Source organism: Neoarius graeffei, chromosome 14 (genome assembly GCF_027579695.1).
Source record: "Neoarius graeffei isolate fNeoGra1 chromosome 14, fNeoGra1.pri, whole genome shotgun sequence".
In the NCBI taxonomy this organism is placed as follows: Eukaryota; Metazoa; Chordata; class Actinopteri; order Siluriformes; family Ariidae; genus Neoarius; species Neoarius graeffei.
This window is the reverse complement of record NC_083582.1, coordinates 13,157,415-13,177,768: the sequence shown is the minus strand read 5'-3', so window position 1 is coordinate 13,177,768 and position 20,354 is coordinate 13,157,415. Positions and strand designations below refer to the sequence as shown.

General features: G+C 41.8%; 1 protein-coding gene across 1 annotated transcript in view; it reads left to right on the top strand.

Moving 5' to 3' along the window:
- ppp1r16a (protein phosphatase 1, regulatory subunit 16A) overlaps nucleotides 1-20,354 on the top strand; it is an 88,176-nt gene that overhangs the window by 27,089 nt on the left and 40,733 nt on the right. The window contains exons 2-7 of the mRNA XM_060939310.1: nucleotides 6,177-8,055; nucleotides 8,307-8,377; nucleotides 10,627-10,772; nucleotides 12,346-12,449; nucleotides 12,748-12,872; nucleotides 12,957-13,082. Coding sequence (XP_060795293.1) covers nucleotides 7,785-8,055; nucleotides 8,307-8,377; nucleotides 10,627-10,772; nucleotides 12,346-12,449; nucleotides 12,748-12,872; nucleotides 12,957-13,082 — 843 coding nt within the window. The 5' untranslated portion in view covers nucleotides 6,177-7,784. The remainder of the gene's footprint in view (nucleotides 1-6,176; nucleotides 8,056-8,306; nucleotides 8,378-10,626; nucleotides 10,773-12,345; nucleotides 12,450-12,747; nucleotides 12,873-12,956; nucleotides 13,083-20,354) is intronic.

The following is a 20,354-nucleotide window of genomic DNA, read 5'->3' as shown; positions in this document are numbered from 1 at the left end:
CTGCTGCTATAAGAACATAGCGTTCACAGAGTTGCTGTAAACACCCTACGTGTTTTTGTTTTTTGCTCCTGAGGATGAGTAATTCATGAGTTTGCATGGCTCCAGCCAGTCACCAAATACCCGCGAGTCTGTTTATCCATGACAAAAGCATTCTATCCAAAACTTCAGACTAATTTACAAATTAGATTTTCAGAATTTTAACCACAGCTACACACTGGGTTCCCCCTGGGTTCTATAGAAGTCAAGTACACGTTCTCCACCTTTTTTTTTTTTTTTTTTTCTCAGTCTGTATTTTTTTTTCTTTTTCCTTTGTTATCGACTTATCAAAGTGGACTTAAATATATATTATTTACCAGCTGGGAGGTCCGTATCGTGAAATACCGTGGCCAAGGTCTTGAAAATACTGACCGAGGCCTCTGGGGCGAGGTCAGTATTTTCAAGGTCAAGGTATTTCACGATACGGACCGACCTTAAGCTGGCAAATATTTTTTTTTTTCTTTACCAAATTCTAACAGAAAACGAGAGCGCCCGAAAGGGAAAACAAAGCCAAGGCGAGACGGCATTTTGAATCCTCATTCGCGGCTGTAATGCAAATGGCTTCCTCCTCGGTATACTGGTGCACTTCCATGGCAGGAAAAAACTACATTTTGCTGCCTATGTAATCCTCTATTTATACAAAATTGAGTCATTCAGGAATCAGCCATGTTTTTGCTCAGCATCAGAAACAGTTACAGGTTTTCGGCTTTCTCCTGAAATGTTTTTTCTTTTATTTCGTCATCTTCAGGGTAGTAAAACTCGCTTTCGCTGTGAACACTGTCGTTATCACTATCCATGCTGTAAAATTAATGCTATTATACTGAGAAATGCAACAAAAAAATTGCTGCTATGTTTGTTGTTGTTGTGAACAAGGGAGTTGCCAAAGGTCCATAACCAGGGTCCGTATCGTAGGATTCCAGACCACTCGTGAGCCAATCAGAGCGCACGATTTGATGGAAACCGGACCGCGAAAAAAATAATACAGGTTAATACCAATTAAACTGGTACAATTCAAATATTTGTACAGATACAGCTAGGCCTCTTCATTACATATACAATTTGGGCTCCAGTCTCTAATAAGATGGACTTGATTTTGGGCACCCTGTGCACCATCAAGCTAAAATAAACCTCTTTAGTTTGAGCTTACTTAAGGTTATTTTAGCATGGAATCCTTCAAAAGAGGTATGAGGACTCCCTTTAGCCTTTACTTCAACACAAAACTTCATTTACAATTGAACAGGGTTGAGAAGAATCTTGGAACAACCAACTGTGAAGGAATCCGAATTTCCTATCAGTTTACGAACCGTACACAGAATGACACCATGTTTTACATCATATGTTCGTTACCCCACGGGTGTTTCTATTCTAGGTACTGAAAAGACCAGGGCAAAGTCAGGTTTTCCTGGAGCTTGTACTTTATAAAGGAGATTGGTACAGATAAGGTTGGGGAGGTTTCACCCACACATATTCAAAGGTTACGACATCTTTAAAAAAAAATATATATATATATATATTTGCACTGCTGTTTTTAAACATATGTAGTTCATTTCCGTTTCTGTCTGTCTCCTTTTTTTTTTTTTTTAAATCATGAACCATAATGTCTCAGGAAACTGACTAATGTGTCTGTTGCACCAATTCTAAGCTACATATTACAGCGTTCAAAATCCCAGATGACCTCCAAGTCAGTTGTTTTCTATTAATCTCTGACTTTTTTTGAGGGTGAAAATACCTGGGGCCTATAGCCCGAGTGATGGGGCCTAACAACACCACTGCGTTAGCCACGGGGATTCAACACGCCACACAACCCAAAACATGGAGCCCTTCAGTTGCTTGCAGGCTGACAACATTTTCACTTTGGCGGCGGGGGTCCGAAACAGTCTCCCCCATGGCTGTTTTGGCCCTTTGATCATCTTCAGTGCTTCAAGAAGCTTGTCCAAAATCTTGATCAGCTTCAACTGTGCCATTGTTTGGGTCACGGAGAGATAATTACGCCACCGCACCAGGCCGATTTGAGATGCATCATGATTGGTCAAAAGCTTGCCGCTCATTTGGTCATTCTGTGTAGTCAATTTTCATTGGTCACAAGCACGTGCTCATTGTTTACACTCTGGCTTCCTGCCGTCTCTTCACTGGGGTTGGATTTCAGCAAGCAGACGGATTTGTGGAGGGATTTCTAGAAACTATGACTTATGATAAAGATGACGACTGCTAGTAATTTCCACTTCGTCAGACATTTTTTGGGACACAGCCAAGTAATTCATGCAAATAACCAAACCGTTCAAGGTCACCAGAACGTGAGCGAAGGTTCCAGTAAAGCAGTGTGTGTCGCAATATCGCTGTATCTGGTTAGATTAGATTTGCTATGTCTTATTAAATAATTATAGCTGTGTAAGGACAATGACATTTTGTTCAAGGAGCGCGTTCAGTAAATGGCTGATTCTTCCACGCTGCACAACTGAGAGACACAGGAAATCATTCCTACCTGTTGCAGTCAAGCTGTACAATGCCACTGTATAACTGTGGTACACTGTCTTACCATGTATACTGTATCCTTAACTCGGGTGCAATATATGTATATAGGAATCATTTGTATATAAAATCACTTCATTTTGCTTTTACTTAAGTTATTGAACTTTTATTTTATTCTTTTTTTCAGGTCATTTTATCTTTTCTATTTTTAGACATGTTTACTACTTCTCTGATTCAGGAGCTTGGTAGCAAATTTGAATTTCCCTCCGGGGATTAATAAAGTAATTCTGATTCTGATCGGATAAAATCTCTCAAATGCTTATTTAAATATTCACGAACGTCCTCGGATCACCCGAGAAATGTAACATTTCATAAGCCGTTGAGCTGTTCTGTGATTCTGCATCGTGTGTGTAGATATTTTTTATTTTTTTAAGCTACTGCTCACTGAAGAATGTGTTTGGGTGTGACCTTGTTGTGAAAAGGTCCACTGTGTGAATAAGCTGACGGGATGGAAGGTGTGTCATCTCTAAACATTTATTTTATTTCTCTTACGCACGCACGCACGCAGCTTTCATGTTTCCAGTGCTCTTATTAACCTCATTAACACAATATAAACATAATTATTACACTAGTGACATTTAACGCTAACATTTTAAATTGCTTTGTGGCTTTTATTACATGCTGTTTTTATTAAACACTTTCCCAAATATAAATCTGTGTGTGTGTGTGTGTGTGTGTGTGTGTGTGTGTGTGTGTACACGCCTTGGGTGTGGCTTGATGATTTGGTTATATTCAGTACCATATGTGTGTGAGTTGTAAGTATGAGTGTCAAGGTAAGCCGTATTTTTAGGTAGACTCAGTAAATCTAAACGGTGTATTTTTAGGATACATTTGTTTTATGTGGGTGGAATTTGAAAGATTGTAGCCTGCTGATTGGTCAAAACAATGGTGATCAAATTTTTGCACATTATTTAACATTTCATGTTCATTCATTTAATCACATTTTATAATCACTGATATTCAGCTTGATTTCATAGCTATCATCAATGTTTAAAAAAAAAAAAAAAAAAACCCAAACCCTCCATCTGGATGTTAAACCTTGTCCTGAATAGCCGTCTGTTCAGTACATGTGCTCACTACTTAAGCCTAGGTCACAACCGGACATACGATTTTTTGGCCGTGCAATTTTTGGCGTTTCCCAAATCACTGCGGTTTTTTTGTTCATGAAGAAAGACGCACGTTGGCCGTAAGTTTGTCTTGCAACCTGAAAAAAAACGTACGCGCCCGTAGAGTTTGTTTGACATGACAAAGAACCTCTGCGGGCGGTCTGCGGCCAGTCTACGGCTCAAAAATCAGCACATCACACGCGCGCCCTCCGTGTGTTTCTTGCGTTTTTTGCACGTAGACCGGCCGTAGGAGCACGTACGGCCGGTTGTGACCGAGGCATTAGGGTAGATCATCATATTGCTTATCTAATGTAATTGTGAACAAGTCCGCTTAAGACAACAGGCACAACACTCCTATTAAAATGCTGTTTGACGCTCGCATAGCACCCAATGATGCAATCTGCACTCTGATTAAAAGTATTTGCACCCATGGCTTTGCTCCGTCAACGGGCGTCCATCTTGTCTTTACTGTATATCTATATAAAAATTTTTTCCTTCATTCACAGGCTCTGTCCTGTGAATTTTGTTTCTTCAGTTCCGCGTTCACATCTTTAATTCCTACCTGCAATTAGAAGAAAATCCTATAAGCATGGTTGTGTTCTCCTGTTCCATTGGCTATGACCTTTAGTTAAACCTGTCCAGAGACATCAAAGAAGAAAAATAAAGTTTAAAAGGAAGTAATAGAGCTTGTCGATGTTTCTGGTGAGTGTACGTAGCTGACACAGGTTAATTTAGACTTGTATTATTGGACTGTATGTAATAATGATGAATAATGACAGGCCTGAAGGCACTTCCTCTTAATTCAGTGAGGATGAAGCTAACCTTTGGAGCTGCAATGGTTTTACATAAAGTTGCTTTTCTCTCTTTTCTTTCCTGACCCTCACTCCTGTGTGTTTACCGCTTCACTGACGTTTATCAATAATGTATGCAGATCTGCAAACAGGAGTCGTTTACTGTAAAGTAGACGAGGACTGTGCTACAGATTAGATTAGATTTGAGAATGTCACACATGATTTATGTATATGTGAATCTGGTGCTGTTGCATTCCTGTAAAAAGTGCCTCACAGCGTCATTATATCACCAAGCTTTAATTCCCAAAAACATTTTTGTCCTGACTGATATTTATTCATTTGACCAGGTTTCAGTTCTCCATTAGGCCATCCTTAAAAAAAAATCCGTTTCCTGTCCACCGGGTGAGCAAAAAAATTTTCAGTCGGGAGGGAGGGATTTTTTTTTTTTTTTTTATATGGATGGATAAGAAATCGTAATGCTGTGTTTGCTTTTTCTTTCAGTACTTTTTTATTACAAAAGCAGACACATTTAATAAAATGACAGTTTAATCAACTGAAACTTGTACAAAAACTTTAAGTTAGCATTTTAAATACTGACTGCAACATTTGCAAAACTTTTACAAAGGTACTTAATGTCCGATACACGGACTTTTTGTAGTTCTAAATCGACCGTTAGGCCTAGTTCGGATGAAATTACACTATTAAAATGATCACTGAATGATTTGTTTTTCTGAATCTTTACTATTTTGTTGTTCGCTAGAATACCATTTTGCGATTTCACACTTGAGCAAATGTTTGAAAACTCCGGATCTCCTTCCTTCATGGTGGCTGCCATTTTTTTGTGCCGCACGGCGCATGCACAGAGCTGATTCAGTTCAGAGTGCGCGCGCAGTCGGCGGAGGCAGTAGTGTGTCGGAGGCGACATCGGAGGGAACAGAAGCAGAGATGACGCTTATTTTGTCTCCGGGAAACCAGTCTTCTCTCGTTCAGTTACGTGCTGGCATCAAAAGACACCGTTGGTTGTAAATGAAACCAAACTGAGTGGTTGGAGTGTATTTTCATACACGAATGGAGAAATGTTCGCTGAGTGTGTAATTGTGTAGCCCCACTGCAGACCGTTGTCGTTGTTAATTCATAGCATGCTCAGTTGCGTGAATGTGTCATGCACTGAAAATAAGAGATTTACAAGCCAGGAACGCCTCATGATGCAATACGCAAGAAAAGAAAGATTTACTGCCATTTTACTTTGTATTTGAGTAAAGTGAATGAAAAAATGGTCTGTGGAAAATACATTTAATCCTGGGAACTGCATGCACAGGAGTTTATTTTGTGTTTACTCCCCCCGGCTGGCTACTTATTTGTCATGGCTGGCTAGTATGAGCCTTAGTGGAAAGCCCTGGGAATGCGGAAATGTCAAGTTCGATTTTAGATTTACGAACCCGAAAAAAATGTCGAAAAACCGGCGTTAAAAAAAAAAATTTCAACCGCACAAACGGCACTCACCCAGCCGGTGGACCGGAAACAGAACCTTTTTTAATAATGGCCTTACAGCCTACTTGTTATTGCTGTGGTACAAGAGCAATAAAACACTTGGGGGCGTGCTACAGGGTGGTGACAGTGACTTCACTTTATCATGATAAATAAAACAGCATGGCACCACGTCCTTATTTATGTTTATATTTCTACCTTTTTTTTTTTTTTTTCTCTGTCTCAGGTTCAGTTGTGTCCCAAATCCAAAATTGACTCCTCATGATGGCTGTGCTTCATTTTCACACTCGCTCGCTGGAATTTAAACGAGATTCACTGGGCTGTAGTTTTGGATCCAAGTCCTGAGCAGTTGATGAGGAATGGAGACCTGCTGTGAGAATCCGGGTCTCGTTCTCTACTTGGCTTTCATTTAGAAGTGATTTTTGTTCTGATGCAGGAAAAATGGCTGATCAGCAGTGCTCCTCGCTACTGGTTTTGAATCAGCCGTGAATCTGCTCCGATTCATTCCAAAAATAGGGTCTAATGTTACAAACCTTGGCATTAACCACGCTGTTAACGTCGTTCATTTGAGCTCGGTCGCTGGCACAAATCCAACAAACTGATGAGGAAGACCAGGAGCACGACCAGACGATGACTTTCACTGCTTCCATCCTTTCTTACTTTTCATTTTTGTGGGAAATCTTGTGTCTGTCCTGCTGTACTTGGACTGTTCTCGCTGTTAAACCAAGAAAATAAAGGCAAAGGAGCAAAAACGGGATTTGTACAAGATGTAGAAGGTCAGATCTTCACCACTTCTGTACCTCAAGATTTATTTTTCTTCTTCTTTTGAAGCGGAACAGGAGCTGATGAGGCTGAAGACCATTTTGATAAACATCAGGGTTCCATTCATCAGCACGTTTCTCTCCTTCGCTTCATGGTGGTTTGATTCATTTCAGCTTGAACTTGGTGACTTGGAGGCCTTGTCCTAAATCGCCAAAAAAGAAAAGAAGCTAAATTAAAGAATGTATGTTTGTGATTTGAGATGTCTGCACAATCAGGAAAACTAAAACCAATCGTGGAGTCGTCTGAAGCAGTTTAGGTTGGTGTAGAAACGCTCACTACATGGGGAATGACCTAATACACCCTACATGGTGGACTTCATGCCTCATCAAACATTTAGTTTTCACCCACAGGCACAACTTCTTGTAACATTTATTTATTTTTTTTTTGTATTTTAATTTCCTTTGACAGTCTGCACTCAGATTAAAGTGTTGGCACCCTGGATTTAATCCAAAACTATTTCAAAAGAAGCTTGACTTGATGGAACTTGACAATCAGGAACTTTCTCCATGTTGGTTCCCTACTTCAAGACATTTCCTCCATCGTTTCAGGGTTTTGGTTCAGCTTTTTTGGAATCTGGAACGTTGTGTACTTTTTTTTGCTTTCAAACTCCAAGACCTAGCTTAGTTCATTTCATTTTGTTTTTCGTTTCCTGTCAAAGAATTTCATCTTTTGGTTTCTCATTGCACACTTGTGGAATATTCATCTCGTGACGTTTTTGTTTCCTTTTGAGGTAAATATCGTTGGTTCAGAAATGGACAAGCACTATCCTTAAGCTGAAACTAGAGCTGTGGTGGAAGTGAGGAGAAGGTCTGAAGCTTTCAGAAACATCTCTACAATCAGGAAATAAAAAGCTGTACTGGAACAAGAAGTTGCACCAACTTCAGGCCTGGACAATCAACACGACTTGCATTAAAAAAAAAAAGGCAATGCAAGGGATGATTAACTATTTCAGAAAAGTCATAATCAGGAAACGAGCCTAAACCAAACCCGAGCCTCGTTTTTGTCGCCGGAAATGGCGGAGCACGGCGAGCTGCTGGCCGAGATGACTAGTGTGAGCCGCCTCTCCACGACAGATCGACTGAAGCATGCACAGAAGAGACGGGTGCAACAGCTCAAGGGCTGGGCGCAAATGGAGAAGGAGAACGCACGCATGGGGAAGAACAGTGTTGCACAGAGAAAGAGTGATGCTGAGAAGAAGGGCAAGAAAAACGGTGGAAAGAAGGTGAGGTTCCCCAGCAACATCACGCTGCTGGAGGCCGCCGCTAGGAACGACCTTGCCGAAGGTAAATCCATAAATTATAATGCGCTAAATTAGCTTGACTTATACATGCTGGGCTTGTTTAGAGAACGACATGCCTACTTTAGCATTCCGGAGTGTGAGTGATAAACGCAGTGCTCATAACTGCTAATTTTGACTCCTGAGTGTTCAGCAGCTGGACAAATAAATCACCAAAAATGGAGGGAATGGAAATAAAATCTGGGTAGATGGAGAGTAAAACCAAACAGTGGGATAAAAATGGTGTGTGTGTTGCAGTGAGGGAGCTGCTGAAGAGTGGCGTTAGCCCAGACCTGTTTAATGAAGATGGACTCACAGCCTTACACCAGGTATGTGCGCGCACGTACACATGCCCATACATTGTTGTGTCTTTAGGCCTGTTTCCATCACAGGAACCTTTCTGGAAACTCTGGAAGCTTCACTGCACTTTCAAGAGCTAGGACTAGTAGTTCGAGAAAGCTCTGTGCTTCATGCGTCAGAGTCTGTACATTTCTGCAGACCAGGAGCTTACTGGGGTGGCTCTTGAGTACTGATTTGGTAAAATGCAAGCTTTGCAGAATTTTCCAACGCTGCTTTTGGGTAATTTAAATGAAATGTTAAAGGTCTCATTGCATCGTTTTTTCATTAATTGTGCAGTGGTCTCTAGTATGAATGAATGCCCTGTGAGCCGGCTTTGGTGAAAAAAAATGCTGTGGTTCTCCTGTTTCAGGCTGTTCTAGTTTGGTGGAGGAGTGGGTGGCGGGAGAACGACAGGATTTCAGCTCTTGCTCATTAATATTCATGACATGTAAACATGTTACCTCTGATTGGCTAACAGCACTGTGACGCTACCTCCATTGAGTCAGAACAAGCGGATGTGGGTGTCTTTGTAAAAACTGTTTTGATTGGCTATTATGGTCTCGACATCAACGTTTTGACCAATAACGATGTAGATAACACGAATTTTACATCACATTCAACGAGATTTAAACGAGACTAAAGATGGCGACTTACAAATAATGTGTAAACATTGTTGGAGTTAATAAAGTTTGAACAGCATGAAGGAACATACCCCAACCCCCCGAAATTAATTAATAAAAAAAAAAATTCTCAACGGATTTGGCATAATACAAAAAGGTCGTTTTTTTACTCCGAAAAAGCGGAAATCCGCCGAAAAGCAGAAAACTCTCATCTCTGCCTAGCTTGTGACCATGTCATGCATGCTAACGTGGAGAATATGAACATGCTATTTTGTAACAAAAACCTTCGAACAAAAAGTTCATGTTTTACTTACAGCTTGTGAGCTGGTGGTCGATCGTCTTGACGGTACAGATCCAAGTATTTAAAAACAACCTTGAAGCAAAACCACTACTGAAGGCACCAAAGTTTGAAAAGTCACTGTGGTTGAAATGATCAGAACACAGTACTAACGCTGCATTGTACTTCGCTGGTGGTGTTCCAAAGATAAATTCCAACCATTTCTTCTTCAGCTCTTCTATCTTGGGCAAGAAATGCAACGTTGCTCCGCTTAGGTTTCGTTTCTGTCGGTGGCTCCAGCCCGACTTTGGACGCTCGTAACTCGGGCAGGGGAGGTCCCAGCCTCCCCAAACTTGGCAGCCAGCGACCTCTGCCCTCTCCCCAACGAACCAGCACTGCCAGGGCAGGCTAGCCCCGCACCTCGGGACGTAATTCACCCCGAGGCGAGCCGCGGCGCTCTGCTTAGGTTTCGTTTCTGTCGGCGACTCCAGCCTGACTTTGAACGCTCGTAACTCGCGCAGGGGAGGTCCCAGCCTCCCCAAACATGCAACGTTGATGTGTTACTGCGACAAATAACACAGGCACGAACTTGTTCAGACATGTTTTCAACTTGCTGTTAGGTCCTCTTCGTTAGCTACTGACAAGATGGGCTCTGCTCAGTGTTGCCAGATACTGCTGACGTTTTCCAGCCCAAAATATGTTCAAATCCGCCAAAATGCACTTAAAGCCCAATCTGGCAACACTGGCTCTGCTATCTCTCCTCGCACTTAAATCCGAACTTTCTTCCCGTGAGCGGTCGCAAGCCAAGGTCGGTGAGGCCAGAAGATCGTATGGCTTTTTCAGCTCCGCTCGTTTTTCCGACTATTTTCTTTCATAAGTTAATGCAGGGAATGGGAGTAGAATTACATTTTCACATGCAGCATGCATATGCAACTCGAAGTGAACTATGGTATTTCAAAAAGAGCCAGTATTAAACGTTTTTGGTGGAAGGGCACCTTTTAATTAATGGGCATGTTTCCCACCGTGTGGTAGAAACCAACCACAAACCAGGAACTTCTCCAGGAACTGTACGTTCTTGCTCGGTTCTTAAAATAAAGCTTTTATTATTCACTACAGTCTTTCAGATGATTAAGTCCCGTTCAGAGGGTTGGTGAAGTCCCATAAGGCTGTACAGTGTGTGCAAATGATTTCGCCTAATGATTGTAGAATACCCGGACACAGCATGTGTGTCAGTTATTAACAGTGGGTTAGTGTTTGATAATGAAGGCATGTTTAAGCAGCTGTGTTTCGTTTCTCTGTCTTCATTTTCTCTCTCTCTCTCTCTCTGTGTGTGTGTGCCCAGTGCTGCATTGATGACTTTGTGGATGTGGTGCGCTGTCTGCTGGAGTCCGGTGCGAATGTGAACGCGTGTGACAGTGAACTCTGGACCCCGCTACATGCTGCTGCCACCTGTGGACACACCGGCCTTGTCCAGATCCTCGTCCAGGCGTGAGTGTAGTGTCTGTCCCAAATATACAGTGCCCTCCAGAATTATTGGCCCCTCATGTAAAGATTAGTAAAAAAGGCTTAGAAAAAAAATCCACCTTTTGGTGAAGTCGCTTCATCTCACACTGGGGGGGAAGAGAAAAATTAAACCTTTAATTGAAATAAACTTATTCAGAGGAAAAACAGATCCCTCATCAAGAAATAATTATTTTCAACAAAAACACGTGACACTATTATTGGCACCCCTGCACTTAATACTTTGTACACCCCCTTTGTCAGTAAAACAGCACTGAGTCTCTCCTATAACATTTTAGAAGGTTGGAGATGTAGAGCTGGGTGTCTGAGACCGTTGTGCTCTCTCCTCTTCAGCTCAGCCCACAGGTTTTCACTGGGGTTCAGGTCAGGGGACTGAGATGGCCGTGGCAGAAGCTTGATTCTGTGCTCAGCGAACCATTTTAGTGTTGATTTGGACACATGCTTCAGATCATTGTCCTGGTGGAAGATCCAATGACGACCCAGTTTTAGTTTCCTGGCAGAGGCAGCCAGATTCTGATTTAAAATGTCCTGGTATTTCATGAAGTCCATGATGCCATGTACCCTAACAAGGTTTCCAGGCCCTTTGGAGGAAAAACAGCCCCAAAACATCACAGAACTTCCACCAGTTGGGATCGGGTTCTTTTCATTATAGCCGACCTTCTTTTTACCCCAAATCCACCTTGAGTGTTTATTGCCAAAAAGCTACATTTTTGTTCCATCAGACCAGAGAACACGGTTCCAGTCAAAGTTGTAGTAGCATTTCACAAACTTCAGGTGCTCACGTTGGTGGTTAACTGACAGAAAAGGCTTCTTTCCCCCCCCAGAACCTTCCAAATAATCTGTTGTCATGGATGTGGAGTCTGATGGTGGTTTTGGAGACTTGGAAACCCCAAGATGTTACTTTTTCTTGTAATTCACCAACAGTGATCCTTTTTTTTTTTTTTTGCCTCCCTTACTGTATGTGAGGAGGAGGGTAAACTTGGGTTCTCTTCCAGGCAAGTTTGTAACAGTTCCAGTTGGTGTCCACATTTTTATTATTGCTCTAATAGTAGAAATGGACATTTTCAGATGATTTTTTCCCCTTCTTCATAACCATTCCCTGAGTTATGAAGGTCAACACACTTTTTTTTTTTTCCTTTGGTTTGTGTGTTCTCTTATCTTTCCCATGCTGATGGATGACTAAGGGAATTTGACCTCTGTGTCCCCTCGTATTTGTTCCCCAGTTAATCAGGAAGTCATGGATTACAGCTTGAAAGGTCCTACACACTCCAATCAACTCAAACATTTACAATTTAAATGGGAAACATGCTTCAGGTACATTGTGTTCACGATCATTTCCATTATGATGTTTCTCATTTTTTCAGTGCGAGATGAAGAGACTTCATCAAAAGGTGGAATTTTTTTTTTCTTTTTTTTTTTTTGTACAAGGTGTGCCAATAATCATAGAGGCCACTGTGTATAAACGCTAACAAGTTGGAGAAACCACTGTAACAGCTGGAGTATCACATGTTTTGAAGTAATTGTGTGTGTGTCTCTGTAGTGGAGCAGATCTGCTGGCAGTAAATGCAGACGGGAACATGCCGTATGACCTGTGTGAGGATGAAGCCACACTTGAGCTCATCGAGGTAGTGATGGCTGAACGGGGTGAGTTTCTTTCTCAACGACACGTCATATCGATTATCGCTGTAAAAATGCCTTTTTAATTAAAAAAAAAAAATCTTCTCAAAAATAAAGACTTCTGTTTGCCTTGTCCTGCTGCTTGCAGTGTGCGCCTCAGATGCTCCACCCAGAGACTGTACAATGTGTATTGTACACTTTTCTGGCTGTAGTTCTCAGAATCTTACTGACCATCTCATTGGTCAGTCAACTGTTCCATGTTTTGATGGACAGACAGGTTCCAGCTTGATTGGCATGCGTTTAAACGGTTTCTGCACACACGCAGGCATCACTCAGGAGCAGATAGATGAGTGTCGTGCTGCCAAGGAGAGAGTCATGCTGACTGACGTCCAGGCACTGATAGACCGAGGAGACAATCTGAACGCCAAGGACCAACAGGGAGCCACTCTGGTAAGAGACAGACATGCTGAGAGAGAGAGACAAACAGATAGTAGAGATATGATGCACATGTAAAAAGTGTGTGTGTGTGTGTAGCTGCATGTAGCGGCAGCTAATGGCTACTTGTCGGTTGGAGAGATGCTGCTGGAGCGCAGAGCTTGTGTAGATGAGACAGACGCAGATGGATGGACACCGCTACACGCCGCCTCCTGCTGGGGACAGGTGAGCAGTGCACTGTGAGCAACTTGTACAATGACTGAATACTTTATTACAAGCAGGGGTGTAACTAGGATTTTTCAAGGGGGGGGTCACACACTGACTGGCAACCTGAGTACATTATGTAACAAAAAGAATTACCATTGCTAGTTTTGGGTAGCTTAGAAACCGGCTCTTCCATTATTGTTGTTTCTTCCACGTTTTCTTGATGTTGTGTTCTAGAAGCGGCACTAAAACTTAGCTTCGAAGCCACAAAATGCAATTTTGATGAAAAAAAGTACATTATAAATTGCTTACCTCTTTTCATGTCGAAAGAAGAAGGAAAGTTTCGCTTGTTTTGTATTTGACATGGCGAATTATTAACACGAGGAAATACTCATAATTTGCAACTAAAAAGACTGCAGCTACACTGGCAGCTTGACCATGCTTTCTAGTGCGATCGTGTTGCGCTTGCGCAGAACTGTGTCAGTCCTGTGCACCTTGGCTCGTGCACCTGAAGGCACGCCTCGGACTACGCGCGCGCCTAACGAGCTCTGGCACGCTCGTTAACAGAGAACACCTGTATTTGTCTCTTGAACTATGTTTGGGCTATTTAAGGACTGCGCCCATGCAAGGACGATGTGAAGTATTACACCGCGTCTAGTGTGCCTTGCTGAGCCTTGTTTCCTGTCTGTGTTCTTGTTGGCTGCCTGGTTTTTCAACTCCTGTTTCTCGTCCCTTGATCTTGTATAGTTTTGCCTCTGATATTCTGTCCACGCCTCGATTGACCCTCCTGCCTGTTTCCTCGATTACGACTTTGCCTGCTGTTTTGGACTGTTTTGCCTGTTGTGTGCGTTTCACGCACTTTATGCTCATTTCGCACTGCGTATTATTTAACATATCTGCACTTACATCCGCCTCTCCCGCACACACTCTGACAAACTGGGTTTTCACGCCCAAACCACAGAAGTCCATACAAGGTTATAGGAACCCTAATGAGGCTGAGGTGACAATCCAGTTTTAAAAAAAATGTTAGAAAAATTACAGTGGGCCCTTTTCTAATATTCTTATGTGGCCACTGAAATAATGTATGGTCTGCCAAAGGGGGTCAGGGGCACCCTAGGATCTCCCCCTAGCTATGCCCCTGACAAGGAAACACTGAACATGATGGAGGGATGAAAGAAAGCTGAAAGTTTTTTTTTTTTTTTTTTTTTTTAATTTCGTGTTTTATACGGGATTTTGCAAGCTTCTCTCATTGAAGATGTTAATGTTCATGTCTGAGGTGATTTGGGATATTTTGAATCTTGTACACTTTGGCTTTGGACTGCTGACAATCTGAGAACACAACATACACAGACTGAGAAATATTATTCCATTATCACCGAGCATTTTATAAAATCTGGGACGGCACGGTGGTGTAGTGGTTAGCGCTGTCGCCTCACAGCAAGAAGGTCCGGGTTCGAGCCCCGTGGCCGGCGAGGGCCTTTCTGTGCGGAGTTTGCATGTTCTCCCCGTGTCCGTGTGGGTTTCCTCCGGGTGCTCCGGTTTCCCCCACAGTCCAAAGACATGCAGGTTAGGTTAACCGGTGACTCTAAATTGACCGTAGGTGTGAATGTGAGTGTGAATGGTTGTCTGTCTATATGTCAGCCCTGTGATGACCTGGCGACTTGTCCAGAGTGTACCCCGCCTTTCGCCCGTAGTCAGCTGGCATGGGCTCCAGATTGCCTGCGACCCTGTAGAACAGGATAAAGCGGCTAGAGATAATGAGATGAGATTTTATAAAATCTAAACTTGCAAGTTGTTTAAAGGTCTCCTTGCATCGTTTTTTCATTAATTGTGCGGTGGTCTCTAGTATGAATGAATGCCCTGTGAGCCGGTTTTGGTGAAAAAAAAAAAATGCTGTGGTTCTCCTGTTTCAGGCTGTTCTAGTTTGGTGGAGGAGTGGGTGGCGGGAGAACGACAGGATTTCAGCTCTTACTCATTAATATTCATGACATGTAAACGTGTTACCTCTGATTGGCTAACAGCACTGTGACACTACCTCCAGTGAGTCAGAACAAGCGGATGTGGGTGTCTTACTACGGCGAGAGAGAGAAGGAACAAACCGTGAAGGGAAAAATACCGCGCGCTGACGTCATTGAGGTGCAATGCGAGGAAATAAGAATAATTCAACAAATGTTTGGGTTTTTACTGAACAAACAAACGAATAAAATGAACAAGTGACTTAAAAAAAAGAATGTGGGTGTCTTTTTGTAAAAACTGTTTTGATTGGCTATTATGCTCTCGACGTCAATGTTTTGACCAACAACAATGTAGATAACACGAATTTTACATCACATTCAACGAGATTTAAACGAGACTAAAGATGGCGACTTACAAATAATGTGTAAACATTGTTGGAGTTAATAAAGTTTTTGAACAGCATGAAGGAACATACCCCAACCCCCCGAAATTAATAAAAAAAATTTCTCAACGGATTTGGCATAATATAAAAAGGTCGTTTTTTTACTCAGAAAAAGCGGAAAACTCTCATCCCTGCCTAGCTTGTGACCATGGCATGCATGCTAACGTGGAGAATATGAACATGCTATTTTGTAACAAAAACCTTCGAACAAAAAGTTCGTTTTACTTACAACTTGTGAGCTGGTGGTCGATCGTCTTGACGGTACAGATCCAGGGATTAAAAACAACCTCAAAGCAAAACCACTACTGAAGGCACCGAAGTTTGAAAAGTCACTGTGGTTGAAATGATCAGAACACAGTACTAACGCTGCATTATACTTCGCTGGTGGTGTTCCAGAGATAAATTCCAACCATTTCTTCTTCAGCTCTTCTATCTTGGGCAAGAAATGCAACATTGATGTCTTACTGCCACAAATAACACAGGCACGAACTTGTTCAGACATGTTTTCAACTTGCTGTTAGGTCCTCTTCGTTAGCTACTGACGAGATGGGCTCTGCTCAGTATTGCCAGATACTGCTGACGTTTTCCAGCCCAAAATATGTTCAAATCCGCCAAAATGCACTTTAAACCGCCCAATCTGGCAACACTGGCTCTGCTATCTCTCCTCGTGCTTAAATCCGAACTTCCTTCCCGTGGGCGGTCGTAAGCCAAGGTGGGCGAGGCCATGAATACTAATTTACGAAGTGACGCAAGATCGTATGGCTTTTTCAGATCCGCTCGTTTTTCCGACTATTTTCTTTCATAAGCTAATACAGGGAATGGGAGTAGAATTACATTTGCGCATGCATATGCAACTCGGAGTGAACTATGGTATTTCAAAAAGAGCCAGTATTAAACGTTTTTGGTGGAAGGGCACCTTTAACTGATCAGCCTAACAAAGTACAATAAATGAACAGTGTTTTAAAACCCCATCGACAGTGCTCCACCTGATACTGCCATGTCACCACCCAAATTACAGTGTCTTGCAAAAGTGTTCATCCCCCTTGGTGTTTGTCCTGTTTTGTCACATTACCAGTACAAGCTGGAATTAAAATGGATTTTTGGAGGGTTAGCACCATTTGATTTACACAACATGCCTACCACTTTAAAGGTGCAAATTGTTGTTTTATTATGAGACAAATAATAATTAAGATGAAAAAAGCAAAAATCTGGAGTGTGCATAGGTATTCACCCCCATTCATATGAAATCCCTAAATAAGAGCCGCTCCAACCAATTCACTTCATAAGTCACATAATTAGTTGATTAAGATCCACCTGTGTGCAATCAAAGTGTCACATGCAGTGTTTCCCACAGACCAGGTAGCAATTTGTGGTGCTCCACTGTGCCGATGAGGGAATCGTGCGCGGTGGAGTCGGGTCATTGGGGTGTATGCAAAGTGTTTACAGCGGGCGGTGTTCAAACACAGTGTTTTTCTTCAGAGTCACCTGCTGGGACTATTTTAAAGCTACAAGAAGCATTTGAGATTATTCAGTTCAATCTAAATTCTTTTAAGTTCTTTAAGAGAAGACAGCTAAAACAATTTTTACCAGAACCCTGCCTGGTTTCATTCCTCGACCCAACTTTACATTACAGGGCAGGCCATTAGTTTGCTGGGCTTGATGTTGGTGGAAAACCTGTCTTTTTAAATTTATGAAAATTACTCACCAAAATTGAAGTTCAAGTTTAGTTTTTACCTTAGTTTTTTGCCTTTTTGGTGGCAATCTTTCAGTCATTCTTTAGTTGACATTCAAGGAATAAATTGCAAAAAACAAGCTGGAGGTTTTTATTTTAAATATTGAACTCAACACTTACCTCAACCAATACTAAAATGAAATAAATAGTATCATGTAGCAGCAAAATAATAATAAAATAAAATATCATAATTAGATGTAAGAAACCACTTAAGGTAACACCAAGGCAACTAACAATAATGAAAAAGCATTACCCTAATTGGTGCAAAGCCAATGTTCAATATTGATAACGTTATAAGGCTAGCAGTTCATAAAGCTAACATAAGGCTACCTTTTCTGAGTTACATACTGGGCAAGTGTGTTTGAGCACAGTACATCATACTAACCTTTGGTAGACTCCACATATCGTTGACCGTCTTCTCTGTGCTAAATATCACGCAGCATTGGGTTTTCCTCTTGATAGCCCTCGAGCAGTATGCGTGGAGAGGAGGAGTGGGCGAATCAGCTGCCAGTGTGCGCGTATCAGTGATGCAGTGATGGTTTATCTATTTCGCCAATAAAGCTAATAAAGATGTTTCTTAAAATATTCAGATTTTATGCTTCAGATAGCATCAACTAGGCATCCCCACGAGTATAACATTTTATTTAGGCTAGTGGGAAATCCTTATTTATTGTGAATGTCAAGCCATTATTAATAACTTGCATGAAGCGGGATAAACGGGATAATGCAATAAGGCCGGTTCCTCGTGTCAAGCTGCTACTGTATGCATAAAAATTGGTTTATAGCCTGACTCAGGGATGTCTGTTTCATGTAAGCCAAGAAGGCTATGATAAAGCTCATCACAAGCACGACGTAGGCTACCTTTTAAAATAAGGGGTCGGAAGGCGAATCGGGAAGGCTGCGTTATTTTTAATTAGCCTAACAGGCCTACTTGCAGTCCGGGTATATGCGCAATGGCAGGCCTGTGTACACGCCTCTCCGTCTCTCTCTCTCACTCTGTGTGTGCGCACACGCGTGAACAAGAATAAAGAGCACTATGAATGAATGGAACGATACGCAACAAAATTTTTTTTTTTTCTTCAAAATCGCGAGTCTGTTTGTGTGGGGATAGGAATCCATTGTGTGGCACTGCGCCACACAATGGTCTATGTATAGGAAATCCTGACATGATCTGTCACAGGATGTCTGTATAAATCAACCTGTTCTGGAAGGACCCTGACTCTGCAACACTACTAAGCAAGCAACATGAAAACCAAGGAGCCTCCAAACATGTCAGAGACAAAGTTGTGAAGAAGTATAGATCAGGGTTGGGTTATAAAAAATATCCCAAACTTTGAATATCCCACGGAGCACCATTAAATCCATTATAGCAAAATGGAAAGAATATGGCACCACTACAAACCTGACGAGAAGGCCCCGCCCACCAAAACTCTCGGACCAGGCAAGGAGGGCATTAATCAGAAATGCAACAAAGACACCGAAGATAACACTGAAGGAGCTGCAAAGATCCACAGCGGAGATGGGAGTATCTGCCCACAGGACCACTTTAAGCTATACACTCCATAGAGCGGGGCTTTATGGAAGAGTGGCCAGAAAAAAAAAAACATTGCTTAAGAAAACACATTTGGAGTTTGCCCAACAGCATGTGGCATACTCCCCAAACACATGGAAGAAGATTCTCTGGTTAAATGAGACTAAAACTGATCTTTTTGGCCATCATGGGAAATGCCGTGTGCGGTGCAAACCCAACACCTTGAGAACACCATTCCTACATTGAAGCATGGTGATGGCAGCATCATGCTATGGGGATATTTTTCATCTGCAGGGACAGGAAAACTGGTCAGGACTGAAGGAAAGCTGGATGGCACTAAATACAGGGCAGTTCTAGAGGAAAACCTATTTGACTCGGCCAGAGGTTTGAGACTGGGACGAAGGTTCACGTTCCAGCAGGACAATGACGCTAAACATACTGCTACAGTTATACTGGAGTGGCTACAAGGGAAACATTTAAATGTCATGGGATGGTTAAAGCCCAGCCCTCAATCCAATTGAGAATCTGTGGCATAACTTGAAGATTGCTGTATACCAACGCAATCCTTCCAAAACTGTTTGAACAGTTTTGCCTTGAGTAATGGGCAAAAATCCTAGTAGGTATGTGCTAAGCTAATAGAGACGTACCCCAAGAGACTTGCTGTTGTAATTGCAGCAAAAGGTGGCTCTACAAAGTATTGACTTTGTGAATACATATGCACACTCCAAATTTCTGTTTTTTCATCTTAATTATTGTTTGCATCACAATAAAACAGCGGTTTTCACTTTTAAAGTTGTAGGCATGCAGGCCTAGAAATTCATATATTTTTTTCACCAGCCAGCCGGACTAGTTACCTTCCAAAGTAACTATCCAAACAGAAAATCAACTAGTCAAAATTTGTTCATGTATGAATTTTACTTCTGTCAAAAATAACGCAAAAGAGAGTAGCTACCATTGTTCATGACTAATGTGCATTTATTTCAAGACCCGAGTATTTTGATACTGTTGTTAAATACATAAATGAGAACAACACGGAGCACCATAATATAATATCAACAAATAATATATTGGAAAACTTGGCAACTTGGTGTATGAGTATTGAAAACAAATATACTTACTATCATGACTATAGCACCCAAAATATGTCCAACATGCTTTCTGTATTTCACCATTTATGAGAGAGAAAGCATTAGGCGCTTCATATTGACTAGGAATCAACTTGAAAAAAATTAATTATTCCATAAAAATCGTATCGCAGCCAAGGCCTACCCTGCTCCCACGTTTGCTTATAAGTCCGTTGTCGTTTCTCCTTCTTGTACGCTTTATCGGCGGCCTTTTTCTCCTCTTCAGACCGAGGTCGCTTTGTCCCCGTCTCTGGCGGTTTCTGTACACCTTTCAGAAAATTCCACATCGCAACGTAGCTTTGGTAGATGTAAACAACAACAAAAACACGTGTTTAAATGGGCGATAATGTGGCCACATCTATTGAATTTGATAACGTGATTACCGTGATATTCAACGAGATGCGTTATATGCAGGGGCGTAGCCATCATTTTAGAAGTGAGGGGGACAAATTGTTCAGAGGTCTATTGAGTGATTTTTCATCCTCTCGCATTCAATTGCACCTCTCCT